A 19,324-nucleotide genomic window follows, 5' to 3' on the forward strand; every position below is an offset into this window, starting at 1 on the left:
CCAGCAGCACAGAGTATATCAGGAGATGAGTGATGTGTCAGTGAGGACAGAGCTGCATGTGAGAGGGGCAGTGACATGATGTGAGGAGGGGAATGGAGGCAGTAGGAAACCACAGACTGAGAGTTATATAGTGGGAGGAGCAGGGTCCCCAGCAGCACAGAGTATATCAGAAGATGAGTGATGTGTCAGTGAGGACAGGGCTGCATGTGAGAGGGGCAGTGACATGATGTGAGGAGGGGAATGGAGGCAGCAGGAAACCACAGACTGAGAGTTATATAGTGGGAGGAGCAGGATCCCCAGTAGCACAGAATATATCAGGAGATGAGTGATGTGTCAGTGAGTACAGGGCTGCATGTGACAGGGGCAGTGACATGATGTGAGGAGGGGAATGGAGGGAGCAGGAAGTCACAGACTGAGAGTTATACAGTGGGAGGAGCAGGGTCCCCCAGCAGCACAGAGTATATCAGGAGATGAGTGATGTGTCAGTGAGGACAGGGCTGCATGTGACATGGGCAGTGACATGATGTGAGGAGGGGAATGGAGGCAGTAGGAAACCACAGACTGAGAGTTATATAGTGGGAGGAGCAGGGTCCCCAGCAGCACAGAGTATATCAGCAGATGAGTGATGTGTCAGTGAGGACAGGGCTGCGTGTGACAGGGGCAGTGACATGATGTGAGGAGGGGAATGGAGGCAGCAGGAAGCCACAGACTGAGAGTTATATAGTGGGAGGAACAGGCTGACCGCCCATACACACGCAACGATGCCCCAATATCACCAGTCTGTAGATTTATTGGTCATCGTATGTGCTGCAGGGCTCATATGATATGTCTGTGAATTACGGTGTCCACAGAAGTATCGTTGGTACTCCCTGGCCAACAGGGGAAGCGATATATATCGGTCGTTCAGTAGAATAGAGTTTTTAGCAAACCAAAAAAGCACACTAATTGGCAAAAGTAAGTTGCACTGTAGATGTAACATGTGCAGAGAGTTACAGTATGGTGCCCATACATATGTGCAATTGAGCGCGATACGATTGAGCAATTCGATTTCTCTTAAAGCCCCACGTGCGATAAATTGCCTCGAAAGTGCTTTTTTTTGTGCATTCGATGTGCATACAATCATGCGATTTATTGCGTGCCCCTTGCGACCAGAATTCAGGTGACCAGAAATGGGTTGAGGGGAGTGTCCAGGAAGTGCGCTAAATACCTCACAGATCGCACATCGCAGTGTAATAAATCGAATCTGGTAAAAACAGCATGCGATCGCACGTGCGATCCGATAAATATTAAATGCAGCACATAATATCTTGAGATGCGAGATTGGACCAGTGTGCCCGCGCATCGCATCAGGGGACACATTCCATGTGCATACAATCCTGCGATTTATCGTACCGATGTGGTCGAAATCAAAGGGTTGTACCAGATATCTCACAAGTGTATGGGCGCCATAAGATTTGGATGGGGTGTGTTCAAGCTGAAATCTAAATTGCAATGTAAAAATAAAGCAGGCAGTATTTACCCTGCACAGAAACAAAATAACCCACCCAAATCTAACTCTCTCTGCACATGTTACATCTGCCCCACCTGCAGTGCACATGGTTTTGCCCAATTGCTAACTTTTTTGGTTTGCCAACTTCTCTGAATAACCCCCCTTTATATTGATTATTTTGAGTAATGATAACTCTGTGTGTAAGTTATATAGTTATAATGTGGTGAATTTCATGTTGTTGCATTTGCTGGTCTTGATTTTGCTATTGCAGGGTTATTCTGGCTCTTACTGTTGTTTTATGGCTCTGCTCCTTCGTGCATACAGCTGCAGCTCTGCGAGTCTAGTAGGTTACTGTCAGGCTCTTACTCTGTGGTTCCGCCTGTGATCCCAGTGATAAGAAGACTTTGCATTTGTAGCAGGGGAAGTAGGCCCTGATCGCCTGTTGGGATATAGTACGTCTGGTGTGTCTGATGTACAGAGCAATGTCCTGTTGTTGCAGGGGTGTCCGGTTATCGCTGCCGCATGAATTACCACGTGAAATTACCCCTGGTCTCTCTTTACCCACCGCGTGCCAGTCTGCATCGCCAGCCTCTTCCCCCGTAAGACGTGACACGTTTCCCAGGCTCTGACGAGGTTAATTTGCAATAAAGCCTTAGACTGAACTGTTCCTCATTAAACCTCCGGCAGCTGCTGTGCTGGGCAACTTTTACAAGTGAGGAAGGAATTAAAAGTTGGGACAATATTTTGCCTGGAGAGGGTCCAGTTGTTTTGCAGGATAGCGCTCTTGGGCAGCAGCGAGGAGGGAGCGGTAAGTGCACTGTTGTGGTTTCCCCAGAACTACTTTATGTGCTGCCAAAGAGAGACGTACGGCCCCGGTTTATACAGGCCCGTCAGAGATGTGACTGCAGCCATGAGGCGAGCACGTCTCTGGATAGGTGTAGCTCATACAGCATCCACTTCACAGGGTACCCAAACAGTGCATGTTTTCCTTATCTCCTTGTTTGAGCCACAGGTGACTGACACAGTACTGCATGTAGTGATTTTGTCCATCAGATTTACCTTTTCCGTATATTTATATATAAACGTTCTGTGACTTGCTCAGCCTGATTAACCTTTTACTTACATTGCTATCTGAGGCTGCAGTGTATACAGTGGGCAGACTGAGTTGGATACTGGTAAGGTGCGACCATCGGAGTAACAGAGGGGTCTATTCATGAAGCAGTGATAAATGTGGAGAAGTTGCCCATGGCAACCAATCAGCATTGACGTAACATTTATAATTTGCATACTATACAATTGTACGGAGCAGCTGATTGGTTGCCATGGGCAACTTCTCCACAGGCTCACTTCTCCACTCTTATCACTGCTTCATGAATAGACCCCAGAGTTACAACTGTGCCTTCCCGTAACAAGCAATCTTCTCATTAATGTACTACGTGTAGTTACGATCCCGGCGGCCGGGATTCCGCGGTCAGCATACAGACGCTGGGATTCTGGTTGCCAAGGGCTATTCCCACTCTGTGGGTGTCCACAACAGCCACAGAGTGGGAATAGAACCTGTAGCGAGCCACCGAGCCCGCAAGGGGCTTTGTTGCGCCCCACCCTCTACCATCATTCTGGCGCTCAGGATCCCAGCATTGGCATGCTGACCGCCAATATCCCGAGCCCAACCCAGATTTCTAGAAAATGTTTGATATTGTTATCTGCCGCACTGCAAGCTGTTCATTCCTGTTATCAGCCCCTTTGGACACAAACAGGTCCGGAGAATGTACTTCGGTATATCGGCAGAGTGCCGCCATCTGCCAGTACAGATTTGTCCCATGTCACGCAAGAGCGGGTAACGAGGAGGGCACCAAAAAGCAGTTGCATGGAGTACCAGCATTTCCCAAGCATATATATATATATATATATATATATATATATATTAAAAGCAGAGCAGTTAGTGCGCAAATTATTGTCCACCTCAGAAGTCCTTTGTGGAACTACATGTCCCAAATACAAGCCAGTTCTTCTTCAGAACGATCCCCAAGCTGGTGTAATTGCACTCTGACCCTTCCGTATCCGTCCCCCTTTTAAAATTCCCTGTATACAGCATCGGGTAAATGAAGAGCAGTTAAAAGATAGGGCGGGCGCCATAGTGCATGCATCCCTGAAAAGTATTTATTAACAATCACACACGAAACAGATTAAAATCACAAACCAATAAAATTAGTTATTTTTAATATACACATATTTATTCATCAAGTGTGCCCCAGAAAAGACATAGGGGGTCATTCCAAGTTGATCGCAAAAAAAGGCACTTCTGCGCATGCAGGTCGTACTTTTACAGTGGCCGATGTAGTTTCACACAGGGTCTAGCGAAGCTTTTCAGTAAACTGGCTGCCGCAGAGTGATTGACACGAAGTGGGCGTTTCTGGGTGTCAACTGACCGTTTTCTGGGAGTGTTCGGAACAACGCAGGCGTGGCAGAAAAAACGCAGGCGTGGCTGGGCGACCGCAGGGCGTGTGTGTGACATCAAAACAGGAACTGAACAGTCTGAAGCCATCGCAAGTGCTGAGTAGGTTTTGAGCTACTCTGAAACTGCACAAAATTATTTTGTAGCCGCTCTGCGATCTTTTCGTTCGCACTTCTGCTAAGTTAAAATACACTCCCAGAGTGCGGCATAGCGTTTCCACGGCTGCTAAAAACTGCCAGCGAGCGTTCTTTCTCTCTTTTTTACATCTCTGTAAAAAATCCCTTTTCTAAAATCACAAGCCGGCATGGACAATCTAAGCGACCAGCGTCACATAGGTGTACTCAGCGCAGATGTCAGCTGAAGATAGCGGCGTGTGTTTGCTGCTCCTAGCGCGGCGATGGAGTAATTGTCATTAATCTGATAACTTTATGGTGTCTCTGTGACAGGATTTTATCTGTTCTGGAATCTCCGGCCTGGTGGCCGTTTAGCGGCAGTCCATGGAAGAGATCCGCAGGCGCCCAGTCCACGGAATGCCCTTCCGGTACCCAGAACTGCGGTAAGGAAGGCGTCATCGTGGTAATACCGATTGTCTTCTGCCACTATCCTGACCACAATCTCAAGCTCGGCAAGCTGACCGTCCTCTTATCTGCCCTGGAGATCTCCGGCTGCAATTTCCAGTTACTCCACCGATACGAGCGGCAGGACGTGGACGACATCAAAGTCTTCACAGGACATGAGATGAGCATCCGGCAAAGGTTTATCGGGAAGCCGGACATCACGTACCGGATAATATCTGCCAAGCTGCCGGACGTTCTCCCCATCTTGGAAATGCAATACAGGAAGAAAATAGAATTCTTAGAGGAAGCGCTGATGTTTAGTGAGAAGTGGCGAGCTTCCCCCTCTGACCGCGCCAGTCCCGGGTGGCAGACAGGTACATCTAGCGCCCTGTGTGTGGGGTAATCACTATGTACGCTAACGGGAAATTAACATTACTGTCAATATTTTATCAGAAAAACGTCTGCAGGTCTCCACATCGCGCTGCTTATTATAAACTCCTCGTGGTTTAAATCATTATGAACACTATGAGGTATATGTAATGACGTGCACTGCGACCCTTGGACACGGAGCCATAGCTAGCACTGCGACCCCTGCACACGGAGCCATAGCTAGCACTGCGACCCGTGCACACGGAGCCGTAGCTGGCACAGCAACCCCTGGACACGGAGCCGTAGCTGGCACTGCGACCCCTGCACACGGAGCCATAGCTGGCACTGCGACTACTGCACACGGAGCCATAGCTGGCACTGCGACACGTGGACAATGAGCCGTAGCTGGCACTGCGACCCCTGCACACGAAGCCATAGCTGGCACTACCACATCTGCACACGGAGCCGTAGCTGGCCCTGCGATCCCTGCACACGAAGCCATAGCTGGCACTACCACATCTGCACACGGAGCCATAGCTGGCACTGCGACCCCTGCACACGGAGCCGTAGCTGGCCCTGCGACCCCTGGACACGGAGCTATAGCTGGCACTGCGACCCCTGCACACGGATCCATAGCTGGCACTGCGACCCCTGCACACGGATCCATAGCTGGCACTGCGACCCCTGCACACGGATCCATAGCTGGCACTGCGACCCCTGCACATGGAGCCATAGCTGGCCCTGCGATCCCTGCACACGGAGCCATAGCTGGCACTGCGACCCCTGCACATGGAGCCATAGCTGGCCCTGCGACCCCTGCACACGGAGCCATAGCTGGCACTGCGACCCCTGCACACGGAGCCATAGCTGGCACTGCGACCCCTGCACATGGAGCCGTAGCTGGCACAGCGACCCCTGGACACGGAGCCATAGCTGGTCCTGCGACCCCTGTACACGGAGCCATAGCTGGTCCTGCGACCCCTGTACACGGTGCCAAAGCTGGCCCTGCAACCACTGAACACGGAGCCATAGCTGGCACTGCCACCCCTGCACACGGAGCTGTAGCTGGCACTGCGACCCCTGCACACGGAGCTGTAGCTGGCACTGCGACCCCTGGACACGGAGCGATAGCTGGTACTGTGACCCCTGTACACGGAGCCATAGCTGGCACTGCGATCCCTGCACACGGAGCCATAGCTGGCACTGCGATCCCTGCACACGGAGCCATATCTGGCACTGCAACCCCTGCACACAGAGCCATAGCTGGCACTGCGACCCCTGCACACTGAGCCATAGCTGGCACTGCGACCCCTGGACACGGAGCCATAGCTGGCACTGCGATCCCTGCACACGGATCCATAGCTGGCACTGCCACCCCTGCACACGGAGCCATAGCTGGCACTGCCACCCCTGCACACGGAGCCATAGCTGGTACTGCGTCCCCTGCACACGGAGCCATAGCTGGCACTGCGACCCCTGGACACGGAGCCATAGCTGGCACTGCGATCCCTGCACACGGATCCATAGCTGGCACTGCCACCCCTGCACACGGAGCCATAGCTGGCACTGCCACCCCTGCACACGGAGCCATAGCTGGTACTGCGTCCCCTGCACACGGAGCCATAGCTGGCACTGCGACCCCTGGACACGGAGCCATAGCTGGCACTGCCACCCCTGCACACGGAGCCATAGCTGGCACTGCCACCCCTGCACACGGATCCATAGCTGGTACTGCGATCCCTGCACACTGAGCCATAGCTGGCACTGCCACCCCTGCACACGGAGCCATAGCTGGTACTGCGTCCCCTGCACACGGATCCATAGCTGGCACTGCGACCCCTGGACACGGAGCCATAGCTGGCACTGCAACCCCTGCACACGGAGCTGTAGCTGGCACTGCCACCCCTGCACACGGAGCCATAGCTGGTACTGCGACCCCTGCACACAGAGCCATATCTGGCACTGCAACCCCTGCACACGGAGCTGTAGCTGGCACTGCGACCCCTGCACACGGAGCGATAGCTGGTACTGCGTCCCCTGCACACGGAGCCATAGCTGGCACTGCGACCCCTGCACACGGAGCCATAGCTGGCACCACGACCCCTGCACACGGAGCCGTAGCTGGCCCTGCCACCCCTGGACACGGAGCTATAGCTGGCACTGCGACCCCTGCACACGGATCCATAGCTGGCACTGCGACCCCTGCACACGGAGCCATAGCTGGCACTGCGACCCCTGCACACGGAGCCATAGCTGGCACTACCACCCCTGCACACGGAGCCGTAGCTGGCACTGCGTCCCCTGGACACGGAGCTATAGCTGGCACTGCGACCCCTGCACACGGATCCATAGCTGGCACTGCGACCCCTGCACACGGAGCCATAGCTGGCACTGCGACCCCTGCACACGGAGCCATAGCTGGCACCACGAACCCTGCACACGGAGCCATAGCTGGCACTACCACCCCTGCACACGGATCCATAGCTGGCACTGCGACCCCTGCACATGGAGCCATAGCTGGCCCTGCGATCCCTGGACACGGAGCCATAGCTGGCACTGCGATCCCTGCACACGGATCCATAGCTGGCACTGCCACCCCTGCACACGGAGCCATAGCTGGCACTGCCACCCCTGCACACGGAGCCATAGCTGGTACTGCGTCCCCTGCACACGGAGCCATAGCTGGCACTGCGACCCCTGGACACGGAGCCATAGCTGGCACTGCGATCCCTGCACACGGATCCATAGCTGGCACTGCGACCCCTGCACACTGAGCCATAGCTGGCACTGCCACCCCTGCACACGGAGCCATAGCTGGTACTGCGTCCCCTGCACACGGAGCCATAGCTGGCACTGCGACCCCTGGACACGGATCCATAGCTGGCACTGCGATCCCTGCACACGGATCCATAGCTGGCACTGCGACCCCTGCACACTGAGCCATAGCTGGTACTGCGTCCCCTGGACACGGATCCATAGCTGGCACTGCGATCCCTGCACACGGATCCATAGCTGGCACTGCCACCCCTGCACACGGAGCCATAGCTGGTACTGCGTCCCCTGCACACGGAGCCATAGCTGGCACTGCGACCCCTGGACACGGAGCCATAGCTGGCACTGCGATCCCTGCACACGGATCCATAGCTGGCACTGCGACCCCTGGACACGGAGCCATAGCTGGCACTGCAACCCCTGCACACGGAGCTGTAGCTGGCACTGCGACCCCTGTACACGGAGCCATAGCTGGTACTGCCACCCCTGCACACGGAGCCATAGCTGGCACTGCGACCCCTGCACACAGAGCCATAGCTGGCACTGCGATCCCTGCACACGGATCCATAGCTGGCACTGCGACCCCTGCACACTGAGCCATAGCTGGCACTGCCACCCCTGCACACGGAGCCATAGCTGGTACTGCGATCCCTGCACACGGATCCATAGCTGGTACTGCGATCCCTGCACACGGATCCATAGCTGGCACTGCGATCCCTGCACACGGATCCATAGCTGGCACTGCGACCCCTGCACACTGAGCCGTAGCTGGCACTGCCACCCCTGCACACGGAGCTGTAGCTGGCACTGCGACCCCTGGACACGGAGCGATAGCTGGTACTGTGACCCCTGTACACGGAGCCATAGCTGGCACTGCGACCCCTGCACACTGAGCCATAGCTGGCACTGCGACCCCTGCACACGGAGCGATAGCTGGTACTGTGACCCCTGCACACGGAGCCATAGCTGGCACTGCGACCCCTGGACACGGAGCCATAGCTGGCACTGCGATCCCTGCACACGGATCCATAGCTGGCACTGCCACCCCTGCACACGGAGCCATAGCTGGCACTGCCACCCCTGCACACGGAGCCATAGCTGGTACTGCGTCCCCTGCACACGGAGCCATAGCTGGCACTGCGACCCCTGGACACGGAGCCATAGCTGGCACTGCGATCCCTGCACACGGATCCATAGCTGGCACTGCGACCCCTGCACACTGAGCCATAGCTGGCACTGCCACCCCTGCACACGGAGCCATAGCTGGTACTGCGTCCCCTGCACACGGAGCCATAGCTGGCACTGCGACCCCTGGACACGGAGCCATAGCTGGCACTGCGATCCCTGCACACGGATCCATAGCTGGCACTGCGACCCCTGCACACTGAGCCATAGCTGGCACTGCCACCCCTGCACACGGAGCCATAGCTGGTACTGCGTCCCCTGCACACGGAGCCATAGCTGGCACTGCGACCCCTGGACACGGAGCCATAGCTGGCACTGCGATCCCTGCACACGGATCCATAGCTGGCACTGCGACCCCTGGACACGGAGCCATAGCTGGCACTGCAACCCCTGCACACGGAGCTGTAGCTGGCACTGCGACCCCTGTACACGGAGCCATAGCTGGTACTGCCACCCCTGCACACGGAGCCATAGCTGGCACTGCGACCCCTGCACACGGAGCCATAGCTGGTACTGCGACCCCTGCACACAGAGCCATAGCTGGCACTGCGATCCCTGCACACGGATCCATAGCTGGCACTGCGACCCCTGCACACTGAGCCATAGCTGGCACTGCCACCCCTGCACACGGAGCCATAGCTGGTACTGCGTCCCCTGCACACGGAGCCATAGCTGGCACTGCGACCCCTGGACACGGAGCCATAGCTGGCACTGCGATCCCTGCACACGGATCCATAGCTGGCACTGCGACCCCTGGACACGGAGCCATAGCTGGCACTGCAACCCCTGCACACGGAGCTGTAGCTGGCACTGCGACCCCTGTACACGGAGCCATAGCTGGCACTGCGACCCCTGCACACGGAGCCATAGCTGGTACTGCGACCCCTGCACACGGAGCCATATCTGGCACTGCAACCCCTGCACACGGAGCTGTAGCTGGCACTGCGACCCCTGCACACGGAGCGATAGCTGGTACTGTGACCCCTGTACACGGAGCCATAGCTGGTACTGCCACCCCTGCACACGGAGCCATAGCTGGCACCACGACCCCTGCACACGGAGCCGTAGCTGGCCCTGCCACCCCTGGACACGGAGCTATAGCTGGCACTGCGACCCCTGCACACGGATCCATAGCTGGCACTGCGACCCCTGCACACGGATCCATAGCTGGCACTGCGACCCCTGCACACGGAGCCATAGCTGGCACTGCGACCCCTGCACATGGAGCCATAGCTGGCCCTGCGATCCCTGCACACGGAGCCATAGCTGGCACTGCGACCCCTGCACACGGAGTCATAGCTGGCCCTGCCACCCCTGCACACGGAGCCATAGATGGCACTGCGACCCCTGCACACGGAGCCATAGATGGCACTGCGACCCCTGCACACGGAGCCATAGCTGGCACTGCGACCCCTGCACACGGAGCCATAGCTGGCACTGCCACCCCTGCACCCGGATCCATAGCTGGCACTGCGACCCCTGCACACGGAGTCATAGCTGGCACTGCGACCCCTGCACATGGAGCCGTAGCTGGCCTTGCGACCCCTGCACACGGAGCCGTAGCTGGCACTGCGACCCCTGCACACGGAGCCGTAGCTGGCCTTGCGACCCCTGCACACGGAGCTGTAATGTAAGGTTTTCTTATAATAATTTCTCTATCGTCCTAAGTGGATGCTGGGGTTCCTGAAAGGACCATGGGGAATAGCGGCTCCGCAGGAGACAGGGCACAAAAGTAAAGCTTTTACAGGTCAGGTGGTGTGTACTGGCTCCTCCCCCTATGACCCTCCTCCAGACTCCAGTTAGATTTTTGTGCCCGGCCGAGAAGGGTGCAATTCTAGGTGGCTCTCATAAAGAGCTGCTTAGAGAGTTTAGCTTAGGTTTTTTTATTTTACAGTGATTCCTGCTGGCAACAGGATCACTGCAACGAGGGACAGAGGGGAGAAGAAGTGAACTCACCTGCGTGCAGGATGGATTGGCTTCTTGGCTACTGGACATGAAGCTCCAGAGGGACGATCACAGGAGCCACGCCGCCGGCCCCCTCACAGATGCTGAAGCAAGAAGAGGTCCAGAATCGGCGGCTGAAGACTCCTGCAGTCTTCTTAAGGTAGCGCACAGCACTGCAGCTGTGCGCCATTTTCCTCTCAGCACACTTCACACGGCAGTCACTGAGGGTGCAGGGCGCTGGGGGGGGGGGCGCCCTGGGAGGCAAATGAAAACCTTTAAAAGGGCTAAAAATACCTCACATATAGCCCCAGAGGCTATATGGAGATATTTACCCCTGCCTAAATGTACTAAATAGCGGGAGACGAGCCCGCCGGAAAAGGGGCGGGGCCTATCTCCTCAGCACACGGCGCCATTTTCTGTCACAGCTCCGCTGGTCAGGAAGGCTCCCAGGTCTCTCCCCTGCACTGCACTACAGAAACAGGGTATAACAGAGAGGGGGGGCAAAATAAATGGCAATATATTAATATAAAAGCAGCTATAAGGGAGCACTTAATCATAAGGCTATCCCTGTCATATATAGCGCTTTTTGGTGTGTGCTGGCAGACTCTCCCTCTGTCTCCCCAAAGGGCTAGTGGGTCCTGTCTTCGTATAGAGCATTCCCTGTGTGTCTGCTGTGTGTCGGTACGTGTGTGTCGACATGTATGAGGACGTTATTGGTGTGGAGGCGGAGCAATTGCCAAATATGAGGATGTCACCTCCTAGGGGGTCGACACCAGAATGGATGCCTTTATTTGTGGAATTACGGGATAGCGTCAACTCGCTTAAGCAGTCGTTGCCGACATGAGGCGGTCGGACACTCAATTAGTGCCTGTCCAGGCGCCTCAAACACCGTCAGGGGCTGTAAAACGTCCCTTGCCTCAGTCGGTCGACACAGACCCAGACACAGGCACTGATTCCGGTGGTGAAGGTGACGAATCAACCGTATTTTCCAGTAGGGCCACACGTTATATGATTTTGGCAATAAAGGAGATGTTACATTTAGCTGATACTACAGGTACCACTAAACAGGGTATTATGTGGGGTGTGAAAAAACTACCAGTAGTTTTTACCGAATCAGAAGAATTAAATGACATGTGTGATGAAGCGTGGGGTGCCCCGATAAAAAACTGCTAATTTCAAAGAAGTTATTGGCTTTATACCCTTTCCCGCCAGAGGTTAGGGAGCGCTGGGAAACACCTCCTAGGGTGGACAAAGCGCTAACACGCTTATCAAAACAAGTGGCGTTACCCTCTCCTGAGACGGCCCCACTTAAAGATCCATCAGATAGGAGGATGGAAAATATCCAAAAAGGTATATACACACATGCAGGTGTTATACTACGACCAGCTATTGCGACTGCCTGGATGTGCAGTGCTGGGGTAGTTTGGTCAGAGTCCCTGATCGAAAATATTGATACCCTGGACAGGGACAATATTTTACTGTCGTTAGAACAAATAAAGGATGCATTTCTTTATATGCGTGATGCACAGAGAGATATCTGCACACTGGCATCACGGGTAAGTGCTATGTCCATTTCGGCCAGAAGAGCTTTATGGACACGACAGTGGACAGGCGATGCGTAGAGGAGTTATTTGGGGTCGGTCTATCGGATTTGGTGGCCACGGCTACGGCCGGGAAATCCACCTTTCTACCTCAAGTCACTCCCCAACAGAAAAAGGCACCGACCTTTCAACCGCAGCCCTTTCGTTCCTTTAAAAATAAGAGAGCAAAGGGCTATTCATATCTGCCACGAGGCAGAGGACGAGGGAAGAGACAGCAACAGGCAGCTCCTTCCCAGGAACAGAAGCCCTCCCCGGCTTCTACAAAAGCCTCAGCATGACGCTGGGGCTTCGCAAGCGGACTCGGGGGCGGTAGGCGGTCGTCTCAAGAATTACAGCGCGCAGTGGGCTCACTCGCAGGTAAATCCCTGGATCCTGCAGATAATATCTCAGGGGTACAGGTTGAAATTAGAGACAGAGCCACCTCGCCGTTTCCTGAAGTCTGCTTTACCAACGTCCCCCTCAGAAAGGGAGACGGTTTTGGAAGCCATTCACAAGCTGTATTCTCAGCAGGTGATAGTCAAGGTACCTCTTCTACAACAAGGGAAGGGGTATTATTCCACTCTTTTTGTGGTACCGAAGCCGGATGGCTCGGTAAGGCCTATTCTAAATCTGAAGTCCTTGAACCTGTACATAAAGAAGTTCAAGTTCAAGATGGAGTCACTCAGAGCAGTGATAGCGAACCTGGAAGAAGGGGACTTTATGGTATCCTTGGACATCACGGATGCGTATCTCCACGTTCCAATTACCCCTCACACCAGGGGTACCTCAGGTTCGTTGTACAAAACTGTCACTATCAGTTTCAGACGCTGCCGTTTGGTTTGTCCACGGCACCTCGGGTCTTTACAAAGGTAATGGCCGAGATAATATTTCTTCTTCGAAGAAAAGGCGTATTAATTATCCCATACTTGGACGATCTCCTAATAAGGGCAAGGTCCAGAGAACAGCTAGAGATGGGTTTAGCACTATCTCAAGAGGTGCTAAAGCAGCACGGTTGGATTCTGAATATTCCAAAATCCCAATTAATGCCGACAACTCGTCTGCTGTTCCTGGGGATGATTCTGGACACAGTTCAGAAAAAGGTTTTTCTTCCCGAAGAAAAAGCCAAGGAGTTATCTGACCTGGTCAGGAACCTCCTAAAACCAGGAAAGGTGTCTGTACATCAATGCACAAGAGTCCTGGGAAAAAATGGTAGCTTCTTACGAAGCAATCCCTTTCGGCAGATTCCATGCAAAGGGATCTGTTGGACAAATGGTCAGGGTCGCATCTTCAGATGCACCTGCGGATAACCCTGTCGCCGAGGACAAGGGTATCCCTTCTGTGGTGGTTGCAGGAGGCTCATCTATTGGAGGGCCGCAGATTCGGCATGCAGGATTGGATCCTGGTGACCACGGATGCCAGCCTGAGAGGCTGGGGAGCAGTCACACAGGGAAGAAATTTCCAGGGAGTGTGGTCGAGCCTGAAAAAGTCTCTTCACATAAGCATTCTGGAACTAAGAGCAATCTACAATGCTCTAAGCCAGGCGGAACCTCTGCTTCAAGGAAGACCGGTGTTGATCCAGTCGGACAACATCACGGCAGTCGCCCATGTAAACAGACAGGGCGGCACAAGAAGCAGGAGGGCAATGGCAGAAGCTGCCAGGATCCTTCGCTGGGCGGAGAATCACGTGATGGCACTGTCCGCAGTATTCATCCCGGGCGTGGACAACTGGGAAGCAGACTTCCTCAGCAGACACGACCTTCACCCGGGAGAGTGGGGACTTCATCCAGAAGTTTTCCACATGCTATTAAACCGTTGGGTAAAACCAATGGTGGACATGATGGCGTCTCGCCTCAACAAAACACTGGACAGGTATTGTGCCAGGTCAAGAGATCCGCAGGCAATAGCTGTGGACGCGCTGGTAACACCTTGGGTGTACCAGTCGGTATATGTGTTTCCTCCTCTGCCTCTCATACCAAAGGTATTGAGGACTATACGGCAAAGAGGAGTAAGACTAGTGGCTCCGGATTGGCCAAGAAGGACTTGGTACCCGGAACTTCAAGAGATGGTCACGGACGATCCGTGGCCTCTACTTCTGAGAAGGGACCTGCTTCAGCAGGGTCCTTGTCTTTTTCAAGACTTACCGCGGCTGCGTTTGACGGCATGGCGTTTGAATGCCAGATCCTAAAAGGAAAAGGCATTCCAGAAGAAGTCATTCCTACCTTGATAAAGGCAAGGAAGGAAGTCACCGCGAAGCATTATCGCCGTATTTGGCGAAAATATGTTGCGTGGTGCGAGCAGCGGAGTGCTCCGATGGAGGAATTTCAACTGGGTCGTTTTCCTACATTTCCTGCAATCAGGATTGTCTATGGGTCTCAAATTGGGATCTATTAAGGTTCAAATTTCGGCCCTATCAATATTCTTCCAAAAAAGAATTGGCCTCAGTCCCTGAGGTCCAGATTTTTATCAAAGGAGTACTGCATATACAGCCTCCTGTGGTGCCTAAGGTGGCACCGTGGGATCTAAATGTAGTTTTAGATTTCCTCAAATCCAATTGGTTTGAACCACTAAAGAATGTGGATTTGAAATATCTCACATGGAAAGTGACTATGTTACTGGCCCTGGCTTCGGCCGGGAGAGTATCTGAACTGGCGGCTTTGTTTTATAAAAGCCCTTATTTAATTTTCCATTCGACATAGGGCAGAGCTGCGGACGCGTCCGCATTTTCTCCCTAAGGTGGTATCAGCGTTTCACCTGAACCAGCCTATTGCAGTGCCTGCGGCTACAGACGACTTGAAGGACTCCAAGTTGTTGGACGTTGTCAGAGCCTTAAAAATATACATTTAAAGGACGGCTGGAGTCAGAAAATCTGACTCGCTGTTTATACTGTATGCACCCAACAAGTTGGGTGCACCTGCTTCTACGCAGTCGATTGCTCGTTGGTTTTGTAACAAAATTCAACTTGTACATTCTGTGGCAGGCCTGCCACAGCCTAAATCTGTTAAGGCCCATTCCGCAAGGAAGGTGGGCTCATCTTGGGCGGCTGCCCGAGGGGTCTCGGCATTACAACTCTGCCGAGCAGCTACGTGGTCAGGGGAGAACACGTTTGTAAATTTTTACAAATTTGATACCCTGGCAAAGGAGGACCTGGAGTTCTCTCATTCGGTGCTGCAGAGTCATCCGCACTCTCCCGCCCGTTTGGGAGCTTTGGTATAATCCCCATGGTCCTTTCAGGAACCCCAGCATCCACTTAGGACGATAGAGAAAATAAGAATTTACTTACCGATAATTCTATTTCTCGGAGTCCGTAGTGGATGCTGGGCGCCCATCCCAAGTGCGGATTATCTGCAATACTTGTACATAGTTATTGTTAACTAATTCGGGTTATTGTTTAGGAAGCCATCTTTCAGAGGCTCCTCTGTTATCATACTGTTAACTGGGTTTAGATCACAAGTTGTACGGTGTGATTGGTGTGGCTGGTATGAGTCTTACCCGGGATTCAAAATCCTCCCTTATTGTGTACGCTCGTCCGGGCACAGTACCTAACTGGAGTCTGGAGGAGGGTCATAGGGGGAGGAGCCAGTACACACCACCTGACCTGTAAAAGCTTTACTTTTGTGCCCTGTCTCCTGCGGAGCCGCTATTCCCCATGGTCCTTTCAGGAACCCCAGCATCCACTACGGACTCCGAGAAATAGAATTATCGGTAAGTAAATTCTTATTTTCACATTTCCCCAGTAACGCAAATAAAAAATAGATCTATTTTCCCTCTTCCCTCACACCTCTATGTACAGGGGATTGGGTACTGATTAGGATTGATACTGTATGTTCTATGGGTACTTATATGCACATCGGGGGCAGAATGTAACTGTGAGTAACCCAGCGTTACCAGTATTTGCACTAATAGGGCTCAGAAGGGTTGGTGTCCACCGAGTCCTGGGATTGTGTCTGCAACCTGATAAACATAAGCCGTCCTGGCGTATGCTCCCTGCTACATATACCGATGTCCCACTCCATGCTCAGTCCACCTCCACTTCTCTATAAAACCCGCCAGCAGCTGCCGGTAATCCCACGGATTAGCTGTAGGGAACTCTGGGGTACGCGCCAGCAAGACGCTCTCTCAGCCCGTCCTGCACTGACTGCTGCTCTGTTCCGCTTCAGATGGATTTATGGTCCATGGAAATGTCTTGTGTAGAACATTGGGAATCTCCCTGCTTAGTTCACTACACTACGTAACGGGGGATAATGGTAATGATCATTCTGGCGCTGCTGTTACCTGCGGTGTAATGGGAAGCAGAACGGAGCGAGATATATATATCAGATCAGAAATCTCGCACGTATTAATGCCAGACATCCGGGACTGACTGTATTTCTGGTTTTAGGAACATCCACAACTTATCGTGGCCACACACATAGACTAAGGCTTGTAACTGCAGGTGAGAAGTGACAGCGTCTGCTAAGGGTGCAGAGAACACTTTGTACTGGGTGGTCTTCAGTTTGCCGGCGGCCGGGCTCCCGACGACCAGCATACCGGCGCCGGAATCCCGACCGCCGGCATACTGACAGCTTTTCTCCCTTTTGGGGGTCCACGACCCCCCTGGAGGGAGAATAGATAGCGTGGCCGCCGTGCCCGCAGTGTGGCGAGCGCAGCAAGCCTGCAAGGGGCTTATTTGCGCTCGCCCAGCTGTCGGTAAGCCGACGATCGGGATTCCGGCGCCGGTATGCTGGCCACCGACATAACATACTACACCCCGTTGTACTGTATGTTGTCCTTTATACAATTCACAATGCTGCTCGGTGTCAAAACTTGTTAAAAGGGCCCATTTACCCATATCTGAACACAGGGGCCTGCTTAATTCTGAACCATCCAAAGGGGCCTGCTTGGTACTAAACCTTTCAGATGGTCTTGCCTGATGCTAAACTCGCTAGAGGCTCCCTTCTAATACTAAGCGGTCTGAAGGCTCCCACCTGACACTAAGCAGTACGGAGGCTCCCACCTGATGCTAAGCAATCTGGAGAGTCCCACCTGACGCTAAGCGATCTGGAGTCTCCCGTCTGGCACTAAGCTTTTTGGGGGCTCCCAACTGTTTCTAAGAGGTTGGGGGGCTCCCGTCTATGGCTAAGCAGTCCGGAAGCTTCCGTCTGGCACTAAGCGTTCTGTAGGCGCCTTTCTGTAGCTAAGCTGTTGGGGGACTCCCGTCTGGGGCTATGCAGTCTGTAGGCTCCCACCTGAAAATAAGCAGTTGAGAGGCTCCCACCTGACGCTAAGCAGTTACTTCCTTGTCCCAGAGGGCATGAATGCAGTAATTCTACGTTGTCATTTATGTTGCTGACCTCATTAGGGTTCGTATTAGCCAAACAGCACATTGGCAGAATTTTAACAATGTATTCCGATAAGATGTTCCACACCCTTTGTACTGAAATTACTGTCAGCATAGTAATATTACACCCGTGTTTAAAATGACGTTACAGTAATATAACGAGGTAGGATAATACATTAAATCCATAAATACATGAAACATACATGGCTACACCACAGTTCTGCAGCATCTGTAGCAAGTGCAGCACCCCTTATATATATATATCCGGTGACAGTGGCTGATCCCGAGCCCCGGTTACATAAAATATACTGGAGTTTGTGAACTCTCATTTTGGCAATTAGAGAGTTTATTAGTCCTGTTCTGATTGTACTCTGGCAGCGTGCATGCACAGGGGAGAGCACTGCTGCAGATCTTTGCGAGGAGCCTGTTTACCATTCCTCCTCTCCCTGTTCTGTCCAAGTGACTCAGTATGTTGATATTGCTGACACCCAGGCCCCCACCTGCACTTTTATTGTTATAGCTGGAAGCTGCCGGCAGTGGAAATCCTGACTGTTCACAGCCCCACCTCAGTGCAGGATTCGGCCTGTAATCCCCAGCGCAGCCCTGCTATACCTGCATCACCCACTAGATGGGGGTAGTGCACCGCACTGAGCCTGTTCTGTCCCAGTGTCTGGAAGGACTCACGCCTCTGTTCCAGAAAATGCAACTCTGTACATAGCCAGCGCTGTACTGTAAATTACATGAGGCTTGCAAATATTGCAATAGACCAAATTTATGTAGTGAGAAAATCACCCTATTTATGAAGCCGACATAATGGGCGTAAATGTATGAAGCAGTGATAAAGAAGTGAGCCAGTGGAGAAGTTGCCCATGGCAACCAATCAGCTGCTTCGTCCAATTGTATAATATGCAAATTATAAATGTTACGTCAGTGCTGATTGGTTGCCATGGGCAACTTCTCCACTCTTTTATCACTGCTTCATACATTTACCCCAGTATTTGTTGCTGTTTATTGGACAGACAAATGTCCGTGTATACTGATCCTATCTAGTACTAATAAGCAGCATGGTATACGTACATTGTACTGTATACACCAATAAAGCGCTTTCCTGGGCATAATTATACATTGGTCAGGAGGGAAGATGTATCAACCCTTGGAGAGAGAGAGAGACAAAGGGGTCAGTTCTATTCTCCCGACGCTATTCAATTCAGCTCCAGTTAAGTCGGAATGTGTCCCTTCCATCACTATGGGCAGACATTGTACTAGTGAGACGGTTATTCTGCAGACATTTAGGGGGGGACTGAATTCCCTGCGATGTACCGCCGCGTTGTTCAGCTACGCCTCATCCGGAGCGTCACTGTATTCCAGGACCTCCACTGTAACTACACTCCTCAGTGGGGTGCTAGGGGAAACCGCTGATTGTTGTGGTGTCAGATGCCAGTGTTCCCACCCTCCCAGTGGTGCGATGGCATTTCACGGTCATCACCAAGAATTGAATTCCTAGCTTAGTGTAATGCGGTAGAAATCGTGTCAGGACGTGACATATTGCCACTCTGCTATATCTGTTTGAGGGACTTTGTATGCTTCGACCCAATGACACTTGTTTTTGTGTGAGATCTGCAAACGTCAAGCATCCCCAGAGTGTATATAGGGGGT

The 19,324-nt window shown here is 53.0% G+C and overlaps 1 protein-coding gene across 1 annotated transcript in view; it reads left to right on the forward strand.

Moving 5' to 3' along the window:
* The window catches only part of SNAP47 (synaptosome associated protein 47), a 108,059-nt gene that overhangs the window by 18,168 nt on the left and 70,567 nt on the right, over nucleotides 1-19,324 (forward strand). Inside the window, exon 4 of the mRNA XM_063924523.1 lies at nucleotides 4,391-4,875. Coding sequence (XP_063780593.1) covers nucleotides 4,391-4,875 — 485 coding nt within the window. The remainder of the gene's footprint in view (nucleotides 1-4,390; nucleotides 4,876-19,324) is intronic.

The sequence above is a fragment of the Pseudophryne corroboree genome, chromosome 5 (genome assembly GCF_028390025.1).
Source record: "Pseudophryne corroboree isolate aPseCor3 chromosome 5, aPseCor3.hap2, whole genome shotgun sequence".
NCBI lineage: Eukaryota > Metazoa > Chordata > Amphibia > Anura > Myobatrachidae > Pseudophryne > Pseudophryne corroboree.